At 39.7% G+C, this 19,296-nt stretch overlaps 1 protein-coding gene across 6 annotated transcripts in view; it reads left to right on the top strand.

The window, feature by feature from the left end:
* Positions 1–19,296, top strand: part of smap1 (small ArfGAP 1) — a 107,861-nt gene that overhangs the window by 45,420 nt on the left and 43,145 nt on the right. For 5 of the 6 annotated variants that reach the window (XM_084375332.1, XM_084375328.1, XM_084375329.1 and 2 more), the window contains one exon: positions 3,910–3,984. The exons of the other annotated variant lie outside the window; for it this stretch is intronic. In XM_084375332.1, coding sequence (XP_084231458.1) covers positions 3,910–3,984 — 75 coding nt within the window. The remainder of the gene's footprint in view (positions 1–3,909; positions 3,985–19,296) is intronic. 6 annotated transcript variants of the gene reach the window in all.

Here is a 19,296-nt window from a genome sequence, read left to right as displayed (position 1 = left end):
CATCTTATTAAATCAAGCATCGAATCACCTTATTAAATCCAAAGCCTTTCAGATCCCTTATTGAATGTAATTAGGACTTGCTTTTAAAGTACTGTTACTGTTGTTATGAATGACTAAAACTGAGAATCCATAATCAGCTTCTGTTGGATGAGAATGCAGAAGCACTGCAGTGTTAAGTGGTAGCCTGATTAATGTTCACAACCCGCTACAACATGAAAACGAGATGAGCAGCATAAAATCTAAAATGTTAATTAATCTATTGTCATAAATCTAATTCACTTTTGTCGCCTCCTGATGTTTATAAACTTTATTTTGGGCTCATGAGCTACTTGTTTCTAAATCATGGAGGCTGATGCAGAACTATTAAGTTGACAGGCTTAAAATATTTATAAAGTAAGACTAGATGATCAACTAGCATTGCATCAAGATCCATGGAGTATTCCCTGAGAAATTAATGAAATTATGAAAGAATGCTCTATCTCACAATGTTAAAGAAAGTGATACGAAATCCTGGAACTGCCCTGTTATCCTGATCTGCACTAAAAGTTACCGGGGTTTTATTCTGGACCGAGACCAGTCCTCCATCCAAGTTTCATGGAAATCCGTTCAGTAGTTTATTGTGTATTCGTGCTGACAAACCAACCAACCAACAACCGAACATGGATGAAAACATAACGTCCTTGGCGGAGCTAACTAGATCATTAAACTGGAGGGGACTTGTCACTTTGTTGGTCTTGTTGAACTACTAAACCTTCCACTCACAGTTGTAGAGTGCTGTTTCCTTTCCCTTACAAGCATTTTTTGGCTGGATACAGACCAGTTTGCAGAGAGCACATTAACCAGAGAGTTGTTCCATTTAAGCCCTCACGGATATACTTTAATTACCTAAAGCTGCAGGTAATGTTCATTTTAACTGGCAGAGTTGAAGGTCAGTGCTGGCTGAAAATGAAAAGCGTGGCACCCCAATGTTTTGTACATTCCTCTTTGCTAAAATAAGAGTGAGGAGAGATAACATGATTGAAATTGCCGTTGGAGCTTGACAAATCCTGTTATTTTGCCAAAAGGAACCGGCTATCAGAACATAACACTGTCCATAAGACGACCTAAATAAAATGGGACTCCCTTGATTTTATTTTTTATTTTTTTAGCTTGCTGCATTTTAATCCTGTAACGTTTGTTGTATGCTTCTCTTGTTATCTGGGTCAGACAAGTTTAAATTATAAATCTGCCGTGGTTAACGCCAGCCTTGGCTATTTAAATACACACTATAGTTCCTCCAAGATAAACTAACAGCAGCAAGAATATGTCTTTGTTAAATCTTTTGACATTCAACTCAGGCTGCGTCTGAAATCACTCCCCTGTTCAACCGTTCAGACTATTTCCCTTGGAGGGCCAAAACTGAAACGTAATAATGGGCCTCTAGCCAAAATCAAACACCTATTATATGATGAAAACACAAAATGGTGCTAAGATCTCCTGTTCCCTAAACTGACTTCCTGTGCAAAGTCTCACTCTCTCTGCTATGCTCAGAGTGTGAAAAATAATTACTACTTTTTTGGATTATATTTTTGAGTTTTACCTCACAAATAACAAAACGGCTTAAAAACGTATTATACTATAATCTCTAAAGATGTCTGGTGGGCCAAATCGAACCTTATGGTGCACCAGCTTTGGTCGACGGGTCCCACTGGGGTCAGGCCTTGAGTACACAGTCAGTAAATCATTCTATAGTGACACCCACCTTAAATATACCATTGTTTTGCGTCATCACCGACAGGTGTACTGTGGCACAGCTGTAATTTTTGCATCTGCCAAATGCAACACATTGCACTGTGGGATTGTTACCAGGAATTTGTGTGTATAAGATGAGATAACATGGAACTTTATTAATCCCAAAGGAAATTCTTGTGGCAGAGATTGTTCAAAATAACATAAAAATAAATCAAAAACACAATAGAGTAATAATAAAGAGCGGAGGGGTTAGGGTTAGATGCCATGATGGCTACTTTTATTGTTCCATCGCTGATTTTCTTCCATATAGGGCACACATTTGACACTCAGAATTTGATTAGGGAGTGGTTTTCGGACAGAGTGTTGGTGTTTCATAGTATGTTGCCATTCTCTAATACCTATCGTCCTTTACACCGGTGCACGAGGTCAGTGCTGCTTTGAGTCACTCTGGCCATGCGGACATGAACTGATTGAATAACCAGAGCTATAAACACAGCCAACACAATAAGTGGAGGAGGATCCCAGCTGTAATTTGCTGCGTTTTTATGAGTGAGGATCAGATGGGAGTATAATAGGCTGCTAATACAGCTGGAGCAAATTGGGCAATGCTAGCCTCATTAGCTCATAGTTAATAGAGTCAGAGACTTGGTGCCAACGCCTCAAATATAATAAACTCAAACCCGCTAATTGATATGTCAACACAAATGCAGCCAAAATATAGCCTGTGAGATGAACAACCAATAATATCAATCAGTTTGAACAGAATGAAGGCCAGTATCTATATTACTCTTCACACATAGGACACAAATGATAGAGACTCTAGGATAACGGTAAATGCTCTCATTGTTGATTCTGATTTGCATCGCTCTAAATATTGATGATTGTGTTTGTTACGTTCTCAAGACAAATAACCATCTCAGCATAAATAGCTATAAATAAACAGCCAGTAAAGTAACTGCAATGAGAATGGAGACAGAGGGAGACGCAGTGAGAAACAGACTGTTAGTGTTACCACAATGGCAAGATTGTAGGTTTCACCCGCGAAGCTGAAGCTTTTCTCTTTGGCATCCTGACAGTCATTAGCTAAAGCCTGTCAGTGGCTGGCATCAGCGCTGGATCATTAACATATAGCAAAGCAAGACAAAACCATTAACCTGAAAAACACTACATCAATGCTCCGTACGATAATAATGTCTGCACATTAAAACTGCATTGTGAAAGCATTAAAATCACATTAAGGAATGCGATCTAATTGTTTTCAACCTGCCATGAGGTGCAGCAAATCTATACCATTAGGCTTCATGTTTCCTCCTACAGAATATTTCATAATGGTTGTTGAATGGTGATTTAATGAAGACGAGTGTCTCGGTTCTGAATGCTGTAGCTGTATTATCTGATAATTATGGTGTTGCATGACAGATACATGGCAGTAAACACTGCGACATATGTCACAGAATTCACTTACTGCATTTATACGGTTGTGTAGATATATTGTATAGTTGTATTAAATGAATGGTACCCAGTAAAGTCTTATAGCTCTACTCCAAATACTTTTTTTAGTTATGAAATTTTGAAGTTCGCAAAATCATTGAACGATGAGGGAGTAATGCAAGATCTTTGAATCTTTTATGAACTTGCTTTATGAAAGGTTTCGAGGAAATTAAAATAATCCTTCTCGGAAAAATATACAGACTTTAAAAGTAATTAAGCAATATCTGTGGCAATGAATTTTTTATGCAGGACCAAATAACTTTAGATGTGATAGAACTATATTAATGCCACACAGAATCAACATTCAGCTGCTAGAAAGTGAAAACTAGTGGAGATATGAATTTCTTAAAATAAAACATTCTGCAACAACTTTTAAAATGAATATATTTTGCAAATGATCCTTTTGGTTTCTTGGATGTTCAGAACAAATTTCAGCCCAAACAAATGAAGAATAAGCAGTTGGTGAGGTTTAAAATGCTCACACGGAGATTTGCAAAAACGATTAAATTTAGCTCAGAGAGCCTAACTTCAAAAATCTACGACTAAAACTGTATTTTGCAGGTCTCAATACAGTTTTTACGTGATTTATTCTTTCAAGAAAATCCTTGACATGATCTGGAAGGGCCTAGGTGAGTTGGTATGGACTGACTCCACCGTCTTACACTATCTTTCCTTTTCTCTTCACAGAAGGAGCGTGAAAAGAAAAAGGAGGAGAAGAAGAAAGAGAATACTGATAAAGTGGAGAGACACAACAACACAAAGGTACGTTTATGTTCACAAGTAAAAGATTACATGTAACCGGCAAAGAGTGAGTCAGTTTACTTTAAACTGATTTGAACAAAAGGAAACCGATGTTAGTCTCTACCACCTTAGTTTGTTGATAACAAACAAATGTGTTTCCCACTATTCAGGTTCAGGTTCTTGGCTTTCATTAATAGCTGAGGTTTTTGTCTTTCTTTTGTCTGCACTTGAATTAAGTTTTGGCCATGAAAACTTGCCTGTAAGTGCAGCAACAGTAACAAAAAGAGAAGTAAAGGAGAAACAGAGCGAGAATGCAGCCCGCTGACATTGATTGTGCTTTATGTACTTTGCTGTTTAAGCATCGTGAAGGCCGGAATGGGGACATGGAGAAGTGCCGCTTTCTTTGTGTGTGTGTGAGTCAGTGTGGTATTATGAATGCACAATGTGTGACAACAAAGAGGGCGAGAGTCTGTGCAGTCGCTCCACCTCTGTTGGTGCGGGAGCTAAATCCTCAAGGGAAACTCCTCATAAACATTCATGTTGTTCAGGTTTGCTTCATGCATCAGTATGGATCATTTCTCATGCATGCACAGGAACGTCAACATGTGATGCATAAAAAAAAAAAATATATATATATATATATTATTTCTATGTATGCACACTCGCAAACAAACAAACACACATATACTGTAACTTGAACCTTAAACCTTGGCTGCCTCACACAAGATAGCCATTTCCAACATGTTTGTAATAATATGTTATTCTCTGAACACTCTTCTTCTTGTCTTTCACAATGTGTAATAATTGAAGCCCTTGCTGCTGGCAAAAATATCTAAATTTAGTGTTTTTAAAATGTTGCTAGACTGTTAACGCTCACTGCACCAGAGAGAGATGCCCTAACATCATGAAAGAAAAACTTGCATAACACTGGGATTCAAAATAAAATCTGTGAAATGATAGAAAGATACATGAGAGACAAAATGACTGCTATTTGCCAAGATAAGTGTTTTGAAGTTAAAGTCTAATGTGTTTTAGCTGGAATGTAATGCCGGCTCCAGAATGAGCTGCAGTCATCGACATATGGAAGAGAGGCCAGTGGATGTGTGTGTGATATGAATGCACTTTCTGTGGAAGACAGTATGTGCTTGAGTTGCTGCGTATTGGCCTTTAACTCAGCACATGTTTACGCATGCAAGGGCTTTGGTATGTGGTCATGCATATCTATACCGTGTGTGTGCTTGAATTTAAAAGAGGGAAGGGAGAGAGTCGGGGGGTGGCAGCACTGAAGGAGTGAATGTCTGTGTTTCTGGGTCATGGTTAGTAAATTCAGAGTATTTCCATGGCCTGCGAAGCGGTGAGGGAATAATGTAGCTCTCAGCGGTATGGGTACTGCTGTATATATGTGTGTGTGTGTGTGTGTGTGTGTGTGTGTGTGTGTGTGTGTGTGTGTGTGTGTGTGTGTGTGTCTGTGTGTGTGTGTGTTCCCGCTACAGGGAAATGGAATAAGGGTTATGGCCAACTGTACCCACTGAGAGTGAAATGTACTCGATCGCATTTACATTTCTTACTCTACCTCCATCTGCTCATGAACTCTAGAGCCTTTTATTACCTTATTAGAATTTATAGTCACATTTCTATTCTATTTCAATATTTCTGTCCTGACATATTTATGTAACAATTTTGCCTTCTATCTGTGCGTTTAAGGAAGGATTGCGGAAATAACAAGGACATGAACTGTGGAAACGTGGTTTCCAAAACAGGCTTTTTGCTATTTGCAGACTATGCAGTTGCAAAGGGTCCCCGAAGCACCCATGCTGAAATAATATTGTGACGTTAATGAGCGGACTGAACTGACAACAGGTGTGTCTGATAGCTGTAGGGAGAGCACCTTGTTGTGGTGGCTCAGCACCTCAGCACCAGGCTGACCAGAATTTGGGACTGTCCTGAATTGCGAGCAGGTGTCCCAAATCACGAATCCTTTCCTGTCCGTCTCAAAAATGTGTATGACAGAAACAAGCTAAAACAAGGCCTGTCTGTTTGCTGCTTGTATCTACTTGACTTCAGTCGATGCTGAGGAGACTGGACTTGGTGATACAGTAAGGTAGCCTATATTATAAAGACATGGTGCCCATCACCAATTTCACCATCTTGCTTTGCTATCAGGGAAAACTGTATATTGTAATGTACAAAAATATAAATTAACAAAACCACCACCGCCGTAGTTTCACAAAATGGGGGACCCCGAACAACATTTTGCATACGACCCACAAAAGTCTAGTTATGGCCCTGGTGGTCTCTAACGCATATGGATGTACCATTAAATATCGAGCTTAGTTTAATATTGAGTACATGCTGATACTGAGTCGGATCCGATACTTACAACAGAGGATATGTAGTGTTGACTGGCTATAAAGGAGAAACACCTGAATGTTTTGACCTTTCTGCTGCGAGATGACGCAGACACCTGTGTAGATCATAAATTAGATAATTATTATCATAAGCCAACACCTGGACCTGCTGTTTATCTCAACTCTTGTTTTTGTTGCAGCTTTGAAGTCATGAGGCTTGTGTGAAGTAACATCAAAAGCAATCAGCATATGATAATTCCTAACCAATGAAAACAAATTTACCTCCAGACTCTTAGTATTGTTACTCAGTCTTCCCATACTTTTCTTAACAATACAATTAATTTCAAGTCTTTTCAAAATACTTCTTCTTCATTTCAAATTCATGAAAATCAAGAAGTTGTGGCCTTGAAAACATTTGAATTGGGAAATTCCAGTCCAGATGTATCCACACAACACCTTAGTGTAGTATATTTTAATAGTTTCAATTTTCATTAGCTAAAAACTTCTAATTTAGTGTTAATATAATAACATGCTGCTTGATTGGCTACTTGCACTTGCCATATGGAGTCATAAATGCAAAGTGGAAGTTACATGGTCAGCAAAACGAGAGCAGACTCATGCAGACAGAACAGCTGTATTAAAGAAAAAACTGCAGCTGTTTCATGTACCTGTATGTGCTAGTAGGGTCTCATTACTCTCCTGGCCAGGTCACAGAGAGACGTGACCGACTGCTGGAACGAACTGTTGTAAATGGACAAATGGCAGGTGCTGCTGCAAAGCAAAGCCTGCTCAGAGCACCGGTGTATTTTCATAGCAAGGTAAACATGCTGTTGTGTGGTAACCATGGCAAAGAGGTAATGTTTACCATGTTAGTTCTGCATGTAAGCATGCTAATGTTTGCAGCTGAGGCTGTATTGGAGGAAATTTGGCCTGATGAGTGTGCTGGAGAAAAAGTCAGGGGATCACAAGGTTATTACAATTGATCCTCTCAGTACCATGAGTATCCGTATCAAATTTCATGGCAATCCATCCAGTTTTTGTCAGAACCTTTCATTCAAACCCTAAACGGCTGTAGAGGCAAAAAGGATCATCAGTGATTAGCGTTCATCCTCTGAGGACCATTAATGTCTTGACAATTTCTTTTAGCGAATCATTTAATAATTTTTTTCAGATATTTCAGTCTTGACCGAAATGGTGGACTGACTGAACCGCTAACACTGCAGTCCCTAGAGGCATGGTGCCAACGTAGCTAAAAATAGAAGGTAAGGGTGTGAAAGATAGGATGAATATGCCTCAATTCTGAGACACATTCCAGGGTTGTGGATGCAAGAAAATGTCACCTCTTTCAGCAAACATGCCAGATGCCTAATCTGACCTGCTTGTTAAAGCATCCACTTGACACCAGTAACACTTGCTATGTCATGAAATCCAGCAGCCATAAAAGACATCATACCTTGGCATTATTCATTTCACTCTGTGTAGATGTTTTTCTTTCTCAAGCTTTATTATTGATTATTATCAATTAGTTACCAACCAACATGGCACCACCTTAGTCAGAGGTAAACAAGTAGTTCCTACGTAGTTCCTAACGTGGTTATTCCTGTGAGAGAGAAAAAAGAAAGGAAAGAAGGAAGACTTTGCCTTGAATCAGAAATCAGGAGGTTGCAGCCTCTCAGTTGACCCACAGATATGTTATACATCGATGTGTGTGTGTGTGTGTGTGTGTGTGTGTGTGTGTGTGTGTGTGTGTGTGTGTGTGTGTGTGTGTGTGTGTGTGCGCTGGCAGAGATATGCAGCGTCGTTTATATCCTTTTCTTCCTCCTTATCAGCTGAGCTCCTGCTGTCGATGAGCCCCAGTGTCAAGGAGATATTCGAGGACATTTTTGGTGTGTTTGTGTGTGTGTGTGAAAAGGAGCGATAGTGAGAGAGAGAGAGTGTGTGTGTGTGTGTGTGTGTGTGTGTGTGTGTGTGTGTATATATATATGAGAGAGAGACTTGTTAGTCTAAGTGTATGCTGACGTGCTGAAAGCTGTTTAATCTCCACTATAGCAGGAAACATGCTGACAGCCATGTTTCGCTCTGTATCTCTGTATTTCTCTCTCCCCTCTTTTTCTACTTACTCGTTTCTCTAGTCTCTCGCTCACTTTTTCTTTCCTCTCACTCCCTTTCTATTTGTCTGACTGTCTCTCCTCTTGTTTTTACCCATCAGTCTGCTGTGTACCTTTACCCTCTCTCTCAAACAAAGTACCATTAAAAAAGCACCTCTTTCATCTTTGCATGCAGATAATGTACTGTACATATCTGTAGAGGACACACACACACACACACACACACACACACACACACTGGTTTCAGGATGTCGCAGTCCAAGCTTTAATCAGCAGGAATACTTCCTCTCCTATCACTGCTCTTCATATCCTTTCCTCTTCAGAGAGGTTTAAACAACCAGTACTTCTGCTTCTTCTTTTTCTTGGCTTGTATTAAAACAAACTAAAAAAATGTGTGTATAATACTTTAAATGCACCAGTTACTGACCTAATTTTACATAAATGAATTTGAGGCAGGCTGGGTAAGCATTTGATATTAAAACCGTCCAGTGAAACCCAGGGATTGTGATGATTAAAGATAATGATGCATGCATAGTGTGTGTGTATCACATCTGCTGAAATTAGATTAATCTGGAGTATAATAAATATTGCTGTGTATCAAACCTCAGTGGCTGTGTTTTAAAGGGGTACTCCACTGATTTCATGTAACACTTCCATGCAATTGAGACTCACAGGTGACAGTTACAAGAAATGGCACATAATATTGTAACTTTAAGTCCATAGAAAGTGTCAAGCTGGATCCTCAGTTTGCATGAATGTAACCAGAAGCATCTCTTTCTTTTGTTAGATCCTCTCCACTTGGTTGTTTTCGTTCAAACTCCACTCCCCAGGTTGTAATACAGACTTTCTGTTCTGTCCAGATTCGAAGCTTTCAATCCAATCTGAGACAGCATCAGGTTTATTTTCTCAAACTTGACAGAGCTCCTCCAGAGCCCAAGAGAAAGTTACACAATCCCCATTTAGCCAAAGTTAACTTAAGCCTGAAGGGTTGACCTAAACTTTTATTAGTTATCGATATGTTTTGCCTTCTACTTCTACTCTTTTACCACAGTGTTTTCCTCCGTCTGTCTTCATTGTAGATGAGATTATAGTTTAAGATGACATTAGATAACTTTAAGAGCTGAAATGATTATTTGTTTAATTGATTATTCGATCGACCGAAAATTAATCAGCTAGGAGTCAATCGCTCTGTGTTTCAAAAACTTGTTTACACACACCAATTTTGATTTAAAAAAGTTTTAAGTGAAAAAGTAAACAATATAAACACAATTGATCAACTCATTAAAGTTAATTTACTGGTGATACACGCCCCCATTCCTTCATTTTCTATATAACAGAAGAATATTGAAAATGCCACTCCTTAAAGTTTGTGGAATGCAGAGGTATTATTCATAGCATGCCATGTGCCTTAATGAAATAATTTAAAAATAATTGCTGTTGCTGTAGGACTCAGTTGGCTCTGTCTCATAAGACTTTTAATTCAGAAAATGATTGAAGCATCCATTATTTCCCTGCAGCTTTTGCAGCAGTGTTGGTAGGGGGTTATTTGGGTTTTGATTGCCCATCCATTTCTGTTTTGATTACAATTTGCTTTTATTTTCGGTGCAGCTTTTGTTTGAATAATTGAGTATTAAAAATTCTGGGTGTGTGCTATTGTGTGTTATTTGAGGAGAAGGGAATAAATTGAAGTTTTGTGACTGGAACTGTGAGACGAAGTGTCAGACTAACTCACTCCTACTGCGGATGGAGGCAACATTAGAGACTGACTTTGGCCAGACCTGTACTTCAGGTGCAGGTACACGTGTTGTTGAAAGGATAGTGAGACAGTTCTGTAACCAAAAGATCAAGGTTAAATCCTGCATGAATTCATCATCTGCCATGTCTCTGGAGAAGTTCATGAACCTGATCATGAACCCCCTTTCCTGAAATTATTCTGACAATCTTTTCTTCTCAGCACTTGTTTACACAAAACCTTGGATGCTTTTTCTTGAGATTAAAGTAACAGCTAAAAGCTTCAGATCTGAAAATGTAAAAATGTGGCTCTTAACTTGAGTTTGTGCAACGAATCGTCTCACTCATGCAAAAGTGCCATTCACTTTTCAGTGAGTCATTGAGTTATTGGGTAAGGACTCAATTAACTCACCTCATTATTTCTGTACTGTCTGCTTCATTTTTCTGTTGTCAGTGTATCCATGCAGCAGGCTTCAGCATTGATGACATAGACTGAATAAAATAAAGAAAGCCTAGATGTTGTTTTGGTAGCTGACTTCTTGGATTTGGAGGCCATGTTACACCCTCAGCACCGTGGGCACATTTTTCGTAGGAAGGCGATATTTGCTGAAACATGTTGGTTTTTATAATTGATGGTGTTTTTTTTTTTACTTCTTTAATCAAGTGTACTGAAGTATAGATGTTTTCCCTAGTGTAATAAGACAGATGTTTAGACAGATGTTGGGCTGTGTTGTTCCTTTACAGCACGTCAATCTAGTGTGTTAGTGATTGAAACTTGCTTGCTGTACCTTACCTCAGCATATCAGTGCCTTAAGAGTAGTTTCACTTGCGCATGAATCTTAACAGTGCAAGTCAGAAGGGGAATCATACTGTAGCCCTAGAAAGACTTCCTGGTTGCAATATGCATCAGTGCTCCCTAAAGCAGCAATGTTGTCACACTGGGTCGCTGGATTGGCACATCCCACATACTGTACCTTGACAATCTGTTTCTGACAACTTGTTTGATGTGCGCTATCAACACCCAATAACTAACTCACCATGTGAGATGTGGCAGTTGTGTGTTTCCTTAGCTGGAAAATATAACCCCCCCCCAAACCTGTCACTGTGAAGGTCCAGTAGCAACTAGCTGAAACGGTGCATATCGCCACCTATTGTGGTAAAGTCGGACATACTTCCATCAATAATTCGATTCTCCCCTGGTGCTTGTATACTAGGACAATGGCAGTAGTCCCATTAATAGGCTTAATCGTGCTATGATTGTTGCTCGACTTAAGTGTGCATGAAAACGTACTGATTGGTAACAAGGTTTGTCTTCAGTCCAGAAAGTGTTACGTTCTTGTATGGCACAGGAGTTGTTGGCGATAGACAAGCCTTACATTGTGAAAAAAAACTGTGGATACATTATTTCTAAACATTTCACCATCAGAAGTTGATCCATCTCGGTCCAGTCACATTTGGAAACTTTGTGCCACAGGATTATCCAGTTCATGGCCCAAGATGATGAACAGATGACTTGAATGATTGATGAGTAAATTTGCGGCTTTGCTTCGTAGCTCGTCCATGTTTTGTACAAGTGCAGAATTCTAGTGGTACAACATTTTACATCTTGTTGCAGCTTCTCAATAGATGCCATTGACTTGTCCGAACATCCCAACCTCAAACAAGGCTAATATAATATCATCAGCAGTGTTTGCATTTCAGAAGATGTTTGATTGAGTTCCAGCAGAGCATATGACCTCTAAATGTTGTGTAATAGTCTTCTGTTCATTGCCCAGACGTGATAGATGTAAGAGCATCCTTTTGATGGCTCACGCTTTTGGTTTTGCTCTAGGTCAGTAATATTTTTTGCCAATACTCATTATTTTCACATGTGCCCTTTTTTGTGCTCTGTTGTTATTACTTCAAAAGTATTTTGACCTTCAAAATCCACTCAAATTCACTCCTCACAGACCAAATCATTTATTTTTGTGTTTTCAGCTGAAGGGCAGACAGGGTGATGTATCTGTTAATTGACGGAAGGATATGTTGGGCATTTAAATGAAAAATTAACTGCAAGCATTGAGTTCTCTGCTCAGCTTTCTTGAATTATATCTTAGTAACATATTCACCAGCTGCAGTCATAGAGAAAACTCCATATTAGAGGTGATCATCTGATTTTGAACTGAATTATACAGAGGAATACTTCAGGCAATCCTATAGATAACGTGGAAATTTGAAAAACTGAATGCAGGTGTTGATATGAATGTAGACAGTCATGCACAGATATTCAGTCTGACAGGCAAAACAGAATATCAAGTAGTTGTTTTTTTTCCTCTGTATTCAAATGAACCATTTTTATTCAGCTTGATTGGGGTTGTCAAAGATCAACTTTGTCTCCTTCTCCACATTTCCTATCCCAGGCCTGCAGGCACTAATTAGACTACAGCACTGATCGGAAGCTGGCATCTGAATGTGTGTGTGTGTGTGATGTACTTGTGTCCTTACAGAGAAAGAAAGCTGAGGAAATCCTCTAAAATTAAGCCATTTGGCTGCACATCACTTTTTTTTTTAGTGTTTACATGTTAACATTAAGGATTAGGATTACATGTTTTTGGTGTTGAGGGCAAAGGTCGGGATTGTAGACGTGCTTCATTATGAAGCACAGGCCTGCCAAATTGTCAATCTCAAAATCAAGTTGAGTGGTGTTTTGAGACTGTTCTCACCAGAAAATATGTTTGTTCAGATGATTAAAAACATCCATTTTGTATGAGTACCTGAGAAGAACCTCTTGTGGCTGAATTCATTATGACTTTGTGTCCTCAAGACTAAAGTAGAAGTGGTGTGACCTTCATGTAGCGCCACAAAACCTTTTAAGAAGGAGGTTTGAATGGATGCTTGGCTCAACAAAGAATTGTCTTGTTTGCTTTTGCCTACCAACACCGTCTCTCTCGAACCATAACTAAGTCCTTTTTGCCTAAACCTTAACCATCAATGTGGCAGATCCAACAACAGTCAAAATAATTAATTGATTTTGTCTTGTAATATGCTTTTTGGAATGCAGCAGCTGTGGTTACATGGACAATATTTCTTCAATCAGACTGAAATCATTTGGATTTGAGATTCCAACTTAACTGTTTACATGGACGCTTAATAAAGTGATCCGATAAGATGTGTTTTTACATGCACACAAAGTATTTATTCAGAATGTAACTTTTGTTATGCCCAAATTGGTTCTGCCTGACCTGATCTGAAAATTCAATTCAATTCATTCATTCAATCCTTCATGCACTCCGCCTTTTACTACAGTTTTCAAGATGGGGCCACATCGTGTCCTGGGGACCAATATTTGCATTTCTGGTGTTCTTTATAATTAAGCTGCAACCTCAGCAGCGCATAAAGCGCTCCTGCAAACTTTTAACAGGGAGAGAGTCCAACAAAAAAGGTGAATCCGCCACAGAATATCACCTAATGCTACACGCACTTGAGGAAAACATGCACAGAAAGAATGTTTTTACTCCAGCTAGAGAATCGATCGGCGTTTACATGGTTATTTGGCGCTAAAATTTTCAAAGGTTTACACCACCCCTCTCGGTCTTATTGAAAATTAATTCAGATCAGGTTGGATCAGTCTCTCCAGCTTTAGGTGGTTACGTGAGGCTTTTTCAAGACTTGTAATAAACTGCTTAGGGAGTCAAACTAAATGTTTGTTTTTTTGATGAGGAGCTTGATGTGAAATACACAGAGCCTATGCTGCTGAGTTTTTGTTCACATTTTCCCAAACAAACTAAGCAATCATTGTTGATGAGACTTTTTGTCAGGTAATGTCTGCACCATGCCAGGTCTTAAGGATAGTGAGTCAAAATATTTATTTATGACATACACGTGTGCAAGAAATCGACATGTGCATAGCAAAATAAAGGGAAACGACAGTGTGTACTCAGGCTACAAAAACACTGTTTTTTAAGGCAAGAAGTGACTCCATTATCTCTCTGGCTGCTTTCAGCCTCTCCTCACCTCCATTCATCTCCATCTCTCCTTCATTTGTCCCTCCCTCTGTCCTTTTCTCCTCCTCCCTCTCTCTCTAGCTCTCCGCATGTCTGTCTCTCTCTCTACAAACACTAAATCACTGTCGTCCCATCGGACTGCTGGCGTATGTTGTCTTTTTCTTTCAGCCTATGAATAAATTATCAAAGAGAACAAGAGGCTGCTTTCCTTCATGGAAAACACTGGCGCTTTCCTTTGTTGGAGATAGAAATGAAGGAGTGTGTGTGCGCGCGCGTGTGTAGATGCGTTTGTGTGTATCTTTGTTCATTCAGTGCAGGGATTTGGGGAGTGTGTTATCGCTAGGTGCTCTGTACATCTGGACTGAGTTGGGCTCTCAAAGGTTCCCATGATTGGATGTGGCACACACACACACACACACACACACACACACACACACACACACTCAGCAGCAGCAGCCGCAGCAGCTAAAGCATATCTGTGGTCGATTGGAGTTAGTTTGAGCGGATGGTGTGAAGGGCAGCCAAAGGAGCAGCGTTCTGTGACTAATAACGTGACACACACACACACACAAGCACATGCACACACACGAATGCCACACACACATGCCACACACATAGAAACAGTGCTCTCTGAGGTTTAGCAGTCAAAGGATCGATAACGTAGCCACAAGGAGGCCAATCAATAAACTGGATTTGCACTGCTGGAGGAAGAGAATCAGGCCTGTTTCCCAAGAAAACACACACACACACGCACACACACAAGACAGATGCAACCATAAACACACACATCCAATCACCCCACTATAAATGAACGGATTTACAAATACACAAAGCAACATGCTCCTCCCTTTACGTACACACACATCAACACACAAACACATCTTCCCTGCTGTGAAATAGCATGGTCTACTATGTATACCGCTGAGACAGTTATATCCCAGCTTACCTCTCCAGACAGAGTAGGCCAGGTCTGCTCAGCTAGCTGGCATTTACAGAGCTCAGGGCTTTGTAAAATATATCATGCCACAGATTTATTGTCAGCCATAGATTTGTGTCAAGGCCCTGCTGATGTGTGTGAAGGCGATGATCTCTAACCTATTTATTTTGACAGTGATCGGTAAATATTGCAGGGAGCAAGGGACTTGTTGAGAGCCGTTTTCTAATATTCTAGATGTTTCATGCAGCTATTTTTCTATAACCTTCAATATTATTGTTGTTATTTCGTATTTGTATTTTAATAATCACACTGAATGGTCTTTCATCTTCTCATCATTCAGCCTGAAATCGTGTCCAAGCAAAGCATTTGAGCAGATTACCTGCCAAATTTAAAAAGCTTGGCACAAGCAAAATGTTATGGCTAGCAATTTTCGTATTGTCTTGTTGATATTTTACTCTAATTACACTCATTTCTGCAAATGCAACTAAATCATTACCGTACTAGGTTCAGTCTCTCTCTTCTGTAATGGGAAACAATGAGCTTTTCCTCAGCTGCTCAATTGGCTACAGTATAAGTGAGTAGTTCTACAGTACATGTACATGTTCAGTTGAATATACTGCATGTAGAGCAGGAAGATGAAGGTAATACTACTCTCCCTGGATGAATGAAGTTTGTTATTATGGTAGTGGAGAACACTGTAGAGAGCAGAGATGAAGTTTAAATGCACAGTATCTAATTCCTGCCACTAGGGGTCCCTCAAACAAAATGAAACAAAAAAGGTAAGAAGTGTCGGATCTTGGGAGTTGTTGTCTTCCTTGTTAAACAAACAACATTGCTGATGAACATCTATCTGACGTGACTCAGGAAGAAATGTTCACAGACGAGGCGATGCTTAAAGTTTTATCCACTTTACCTTTAGTCACCTTGGCAGACTTCCTACCTCATCAATCTCAAGTTATATCGACAGGCGACCAAATGAAACGCACTGTTATCTTCAATAAAATTATGAATTTCTCTTGTTTAAAACATTGTTCGGAAATATTTGGGATAATGTAAATATACAACTCAAAAAACAAAGGTCTAGTCATGCAGAAAAAACGTTTTCAGCGAAGGTGTGTGCATGAACCTATGGTAGGTAGAAGTATTATCAAGAATGGTGTAGAGGAAGATACATGAAGACAGAGAGTCAGACAAAGTCGGTGACAGTATCAGCATTAAGATGCTATTCAGGGTAAACGGAAAGAAAGGCTGATGGCTGTTTTCAGACATGACAGGACTTGTTAAAAACCTTTGAAAGACTTTCTTTTTACTTCCGTCTAATACTAAAACGACCATAGAAAATTGTTTGAATAAAAGAATATGGACCCTGCCCCAACACAAAGTTTCTTATCAATCAAAGAACACAAAGTCTCTTATCAATCAAAGAACACAAAGTTACACCACTTAGAGACAATAATGTCCTTTAATAATATCAAAAAAAAAAATGAATATCATGCATATTTGTCATAGAAATGGCCAGTGCTGCTGGTTATCTATGGGAGATGGGAGAACCTTAACTTGAATTGAATCCAGTGCAACACGTTGATCAGATGATATTATGACCTGGGCTTTAATTGAGAACTTTATGTACTGTAGGCCGCAGTATGCCATCAGGCAAATTATTTTATTTAAGAAAACCGGGGCCACCACCACCTCTCATTTGACTCCTCTACATTCTGCACTGTAGAGGTCTTCAGGGATCCCAAATTTTAACAATAGGACCTGATCCAACATGTGGTTGACCCAAACAGACCCAAATTTAATGAGAATACCAACTGTCAGCAACAGCGCAGATAATGAGTCACCTTAGATCAGTTTCTTTAGGGTTCGGGTTAGACATATTAACACACACACACCCTGCAGCAACGGGAAAGGGAGTATAATTTCAAACCTGTCTAACTCGGGTCCAAGGTCAGGTCTTGGTTATAAGTGAACATATAAAGACCTCAACTGTACAGTCAAATAAACAATAAATGTGCCTGATAACCAGTTTTAAATTCGTCCATGAAACTACTACAACTACTTGTTGCCGACTGAAACCAAATAAAAAGTAACCTTTAAAAACGAGCACTGCCACGAGGGATAAAAACTGAATGATAATGTGAAAGATGGAATGAACGAATAGACAAATTAACCAACTACTGTTTTAATGTAGAGTCTTATTATATTATGACCTGCAGGGATCTGCTGAATCATACACTATAGCTCCTGATCAGTAAAACAGTTTCCTCTGCCTCCCAAAATATCTTTTCTTCAGAAGTTTATATGGCTGCTCGACCTGGAACAGTTAATAAGATGCATCTTGTGAAGCATTGTAACATTGTAACAGTAACAGTATGTCTTTGTTATCTGACATTACCAGTTCTTGGACGAAACAGACTTTTGGGTTAAATTAATCTACAATCCACTCAGAATTAGACAAGAAGTAGCAACAAAAAACAGCTGCGACAAACATTTATAAATAGTTAAAATAATGTAATCAAGTGCTGAGGATATGCGTGTTATTTTGATGTTTTTTTTGGCTGTTGGAAGGAATGAGTAATTTCCATGATCAGTGTAAGCAGTGAACCAAATCTTCCTCTGGATGTTCGCTAAAGAAATTCATTTTAACTTCTCCTCTCGAGCTTCCACTCACACACTAATTTAGCAGCCATTGCGAGCAAATCAGGATTCAGTTTCTTGCCTAAGGGTTGGGGTTAGGGTTAGGGTTACCACTGACCTTCTGATTAGCAGAAAACCAGCTCTACGTCCTGAGCCACAGCCAAGTTGATGCTTCTGTTAAAACAGCCAGAGTTTGGATAGGACAAGTGTATTTGAGAAAGTCAGTCTGTTACCGCAGACTGACATGGACACCGTGTGCGCAAACAAGTAAAAAGGGGCCTTTTCGACACTTCGCGATAGAGGAGAATGGCACGTGTTACCATGGTAACTGAACAAAGCAAATATGCAGACAAAAAAAAACAATTGAATCTGGTGCCTTGGCCGCCTACTAAGTAGTTAAACAGTGCAAATGCAAAGTATAGAGGCTCTGGGTTTATTGAAAATGTACTCGTCAAATATTGTCCTCCTCCGTTCCAGTGCAGCTACCGTCTCATTCACTCTCCAATACAATATCAATCTCATTTATACTAATTGGTTAGTCACACACCTGCACACCAACAGTTGCTTAAACACCAACTATTCTGCAAACAAATAGAGCTGATAACACAGTTTATCACATGCAGACATACTGTAATTACAACCCCTCTCTCACTCAGTCTTTCCTCACACACTTTCAGTTTTCAGTTCATTGTGCGTGCGCACACACACCAGAGTTTTGTGTTTGTTGTTGAACGCTCAGTATAGTCAGGAAACCATATGTAAAACATCATAAATCCAATTACTTTATGCAAAGTGGCAGAGAGTGGGTTCACAGCGGCAACATGAGGTCCAATCCTGCTTCTTCACTGCTGGAACAGGACATGAGAGGCTATGTGGGAAGAGACAAGCAAAAAGCAGCCTGACTGAAATACAAAACAGCCTCACAGACACACAACCACTCACACAACTTTGATCTCTAAAGGTTAAAAACACTAAAAGCTGAAGAAATTGCTCTGTGTCCCTAGGAGATCGCTAGCCCAGTGTTCCGTATTAGCACCAGCATGCTAATCCAGCTTGTTGCGCGTGCCTTTCCCAAATCCAGCTGTGTGTGTTCCCTAAATCCATGCCTAAGTCCATGTGTGTGAGTCTGTGCCTGAGTGTGTGTGTACATCTAATCCACTTCGTCAAGTGTGTTCCTCAAGACAAGTTGGGTATTGGGTGTGTGTTCCCTGAATCGGAGCAGCCGCTGTGAGTGTGTGTGTGTGTGTGTGTGTGTGTGTGTGTGTGTGTGTGTGTGTGTGTGTGTGTGTGTGTGTGTGTGTGTGTGTGTGTGTGTGTGTGTGTGTGTGTGTGTGTGTGTGTGTGTGTGTGTGTGTGTGTGTATTTTCCTTAAATCCAGCAAACAAATTCTAACCTGAAGCTGCCTGCCACTTTCTCCAAGACACAGCCTAACAAGATTCTCGATGCTCCGAAAGCTCTCCTGCTTAGTGACAAATAAAATTCACTTCTGAAAACACCTTAAAATACCCTGGTTAAATTGATGTGTGTTTCTGTGTGTGTGTGTGTGTGTGTGTGTGTGTGTGTGCATGTGTGTGCGTGTGCGTGTG

Source organism: Pagrus pagrus, assembly GCF_965226575.1.
Source record: "Pagrus pagrus genome assembly, chromosome: 15".
NCBI lineage: Eukaryota > Metazoa > Chordata > Actinopteri > Spariformes > Sparidae > Pagrus > Pagrus pagrus.
This window is presented reverse-complemented; position numbering and strand designations above follow the sequence as displayed.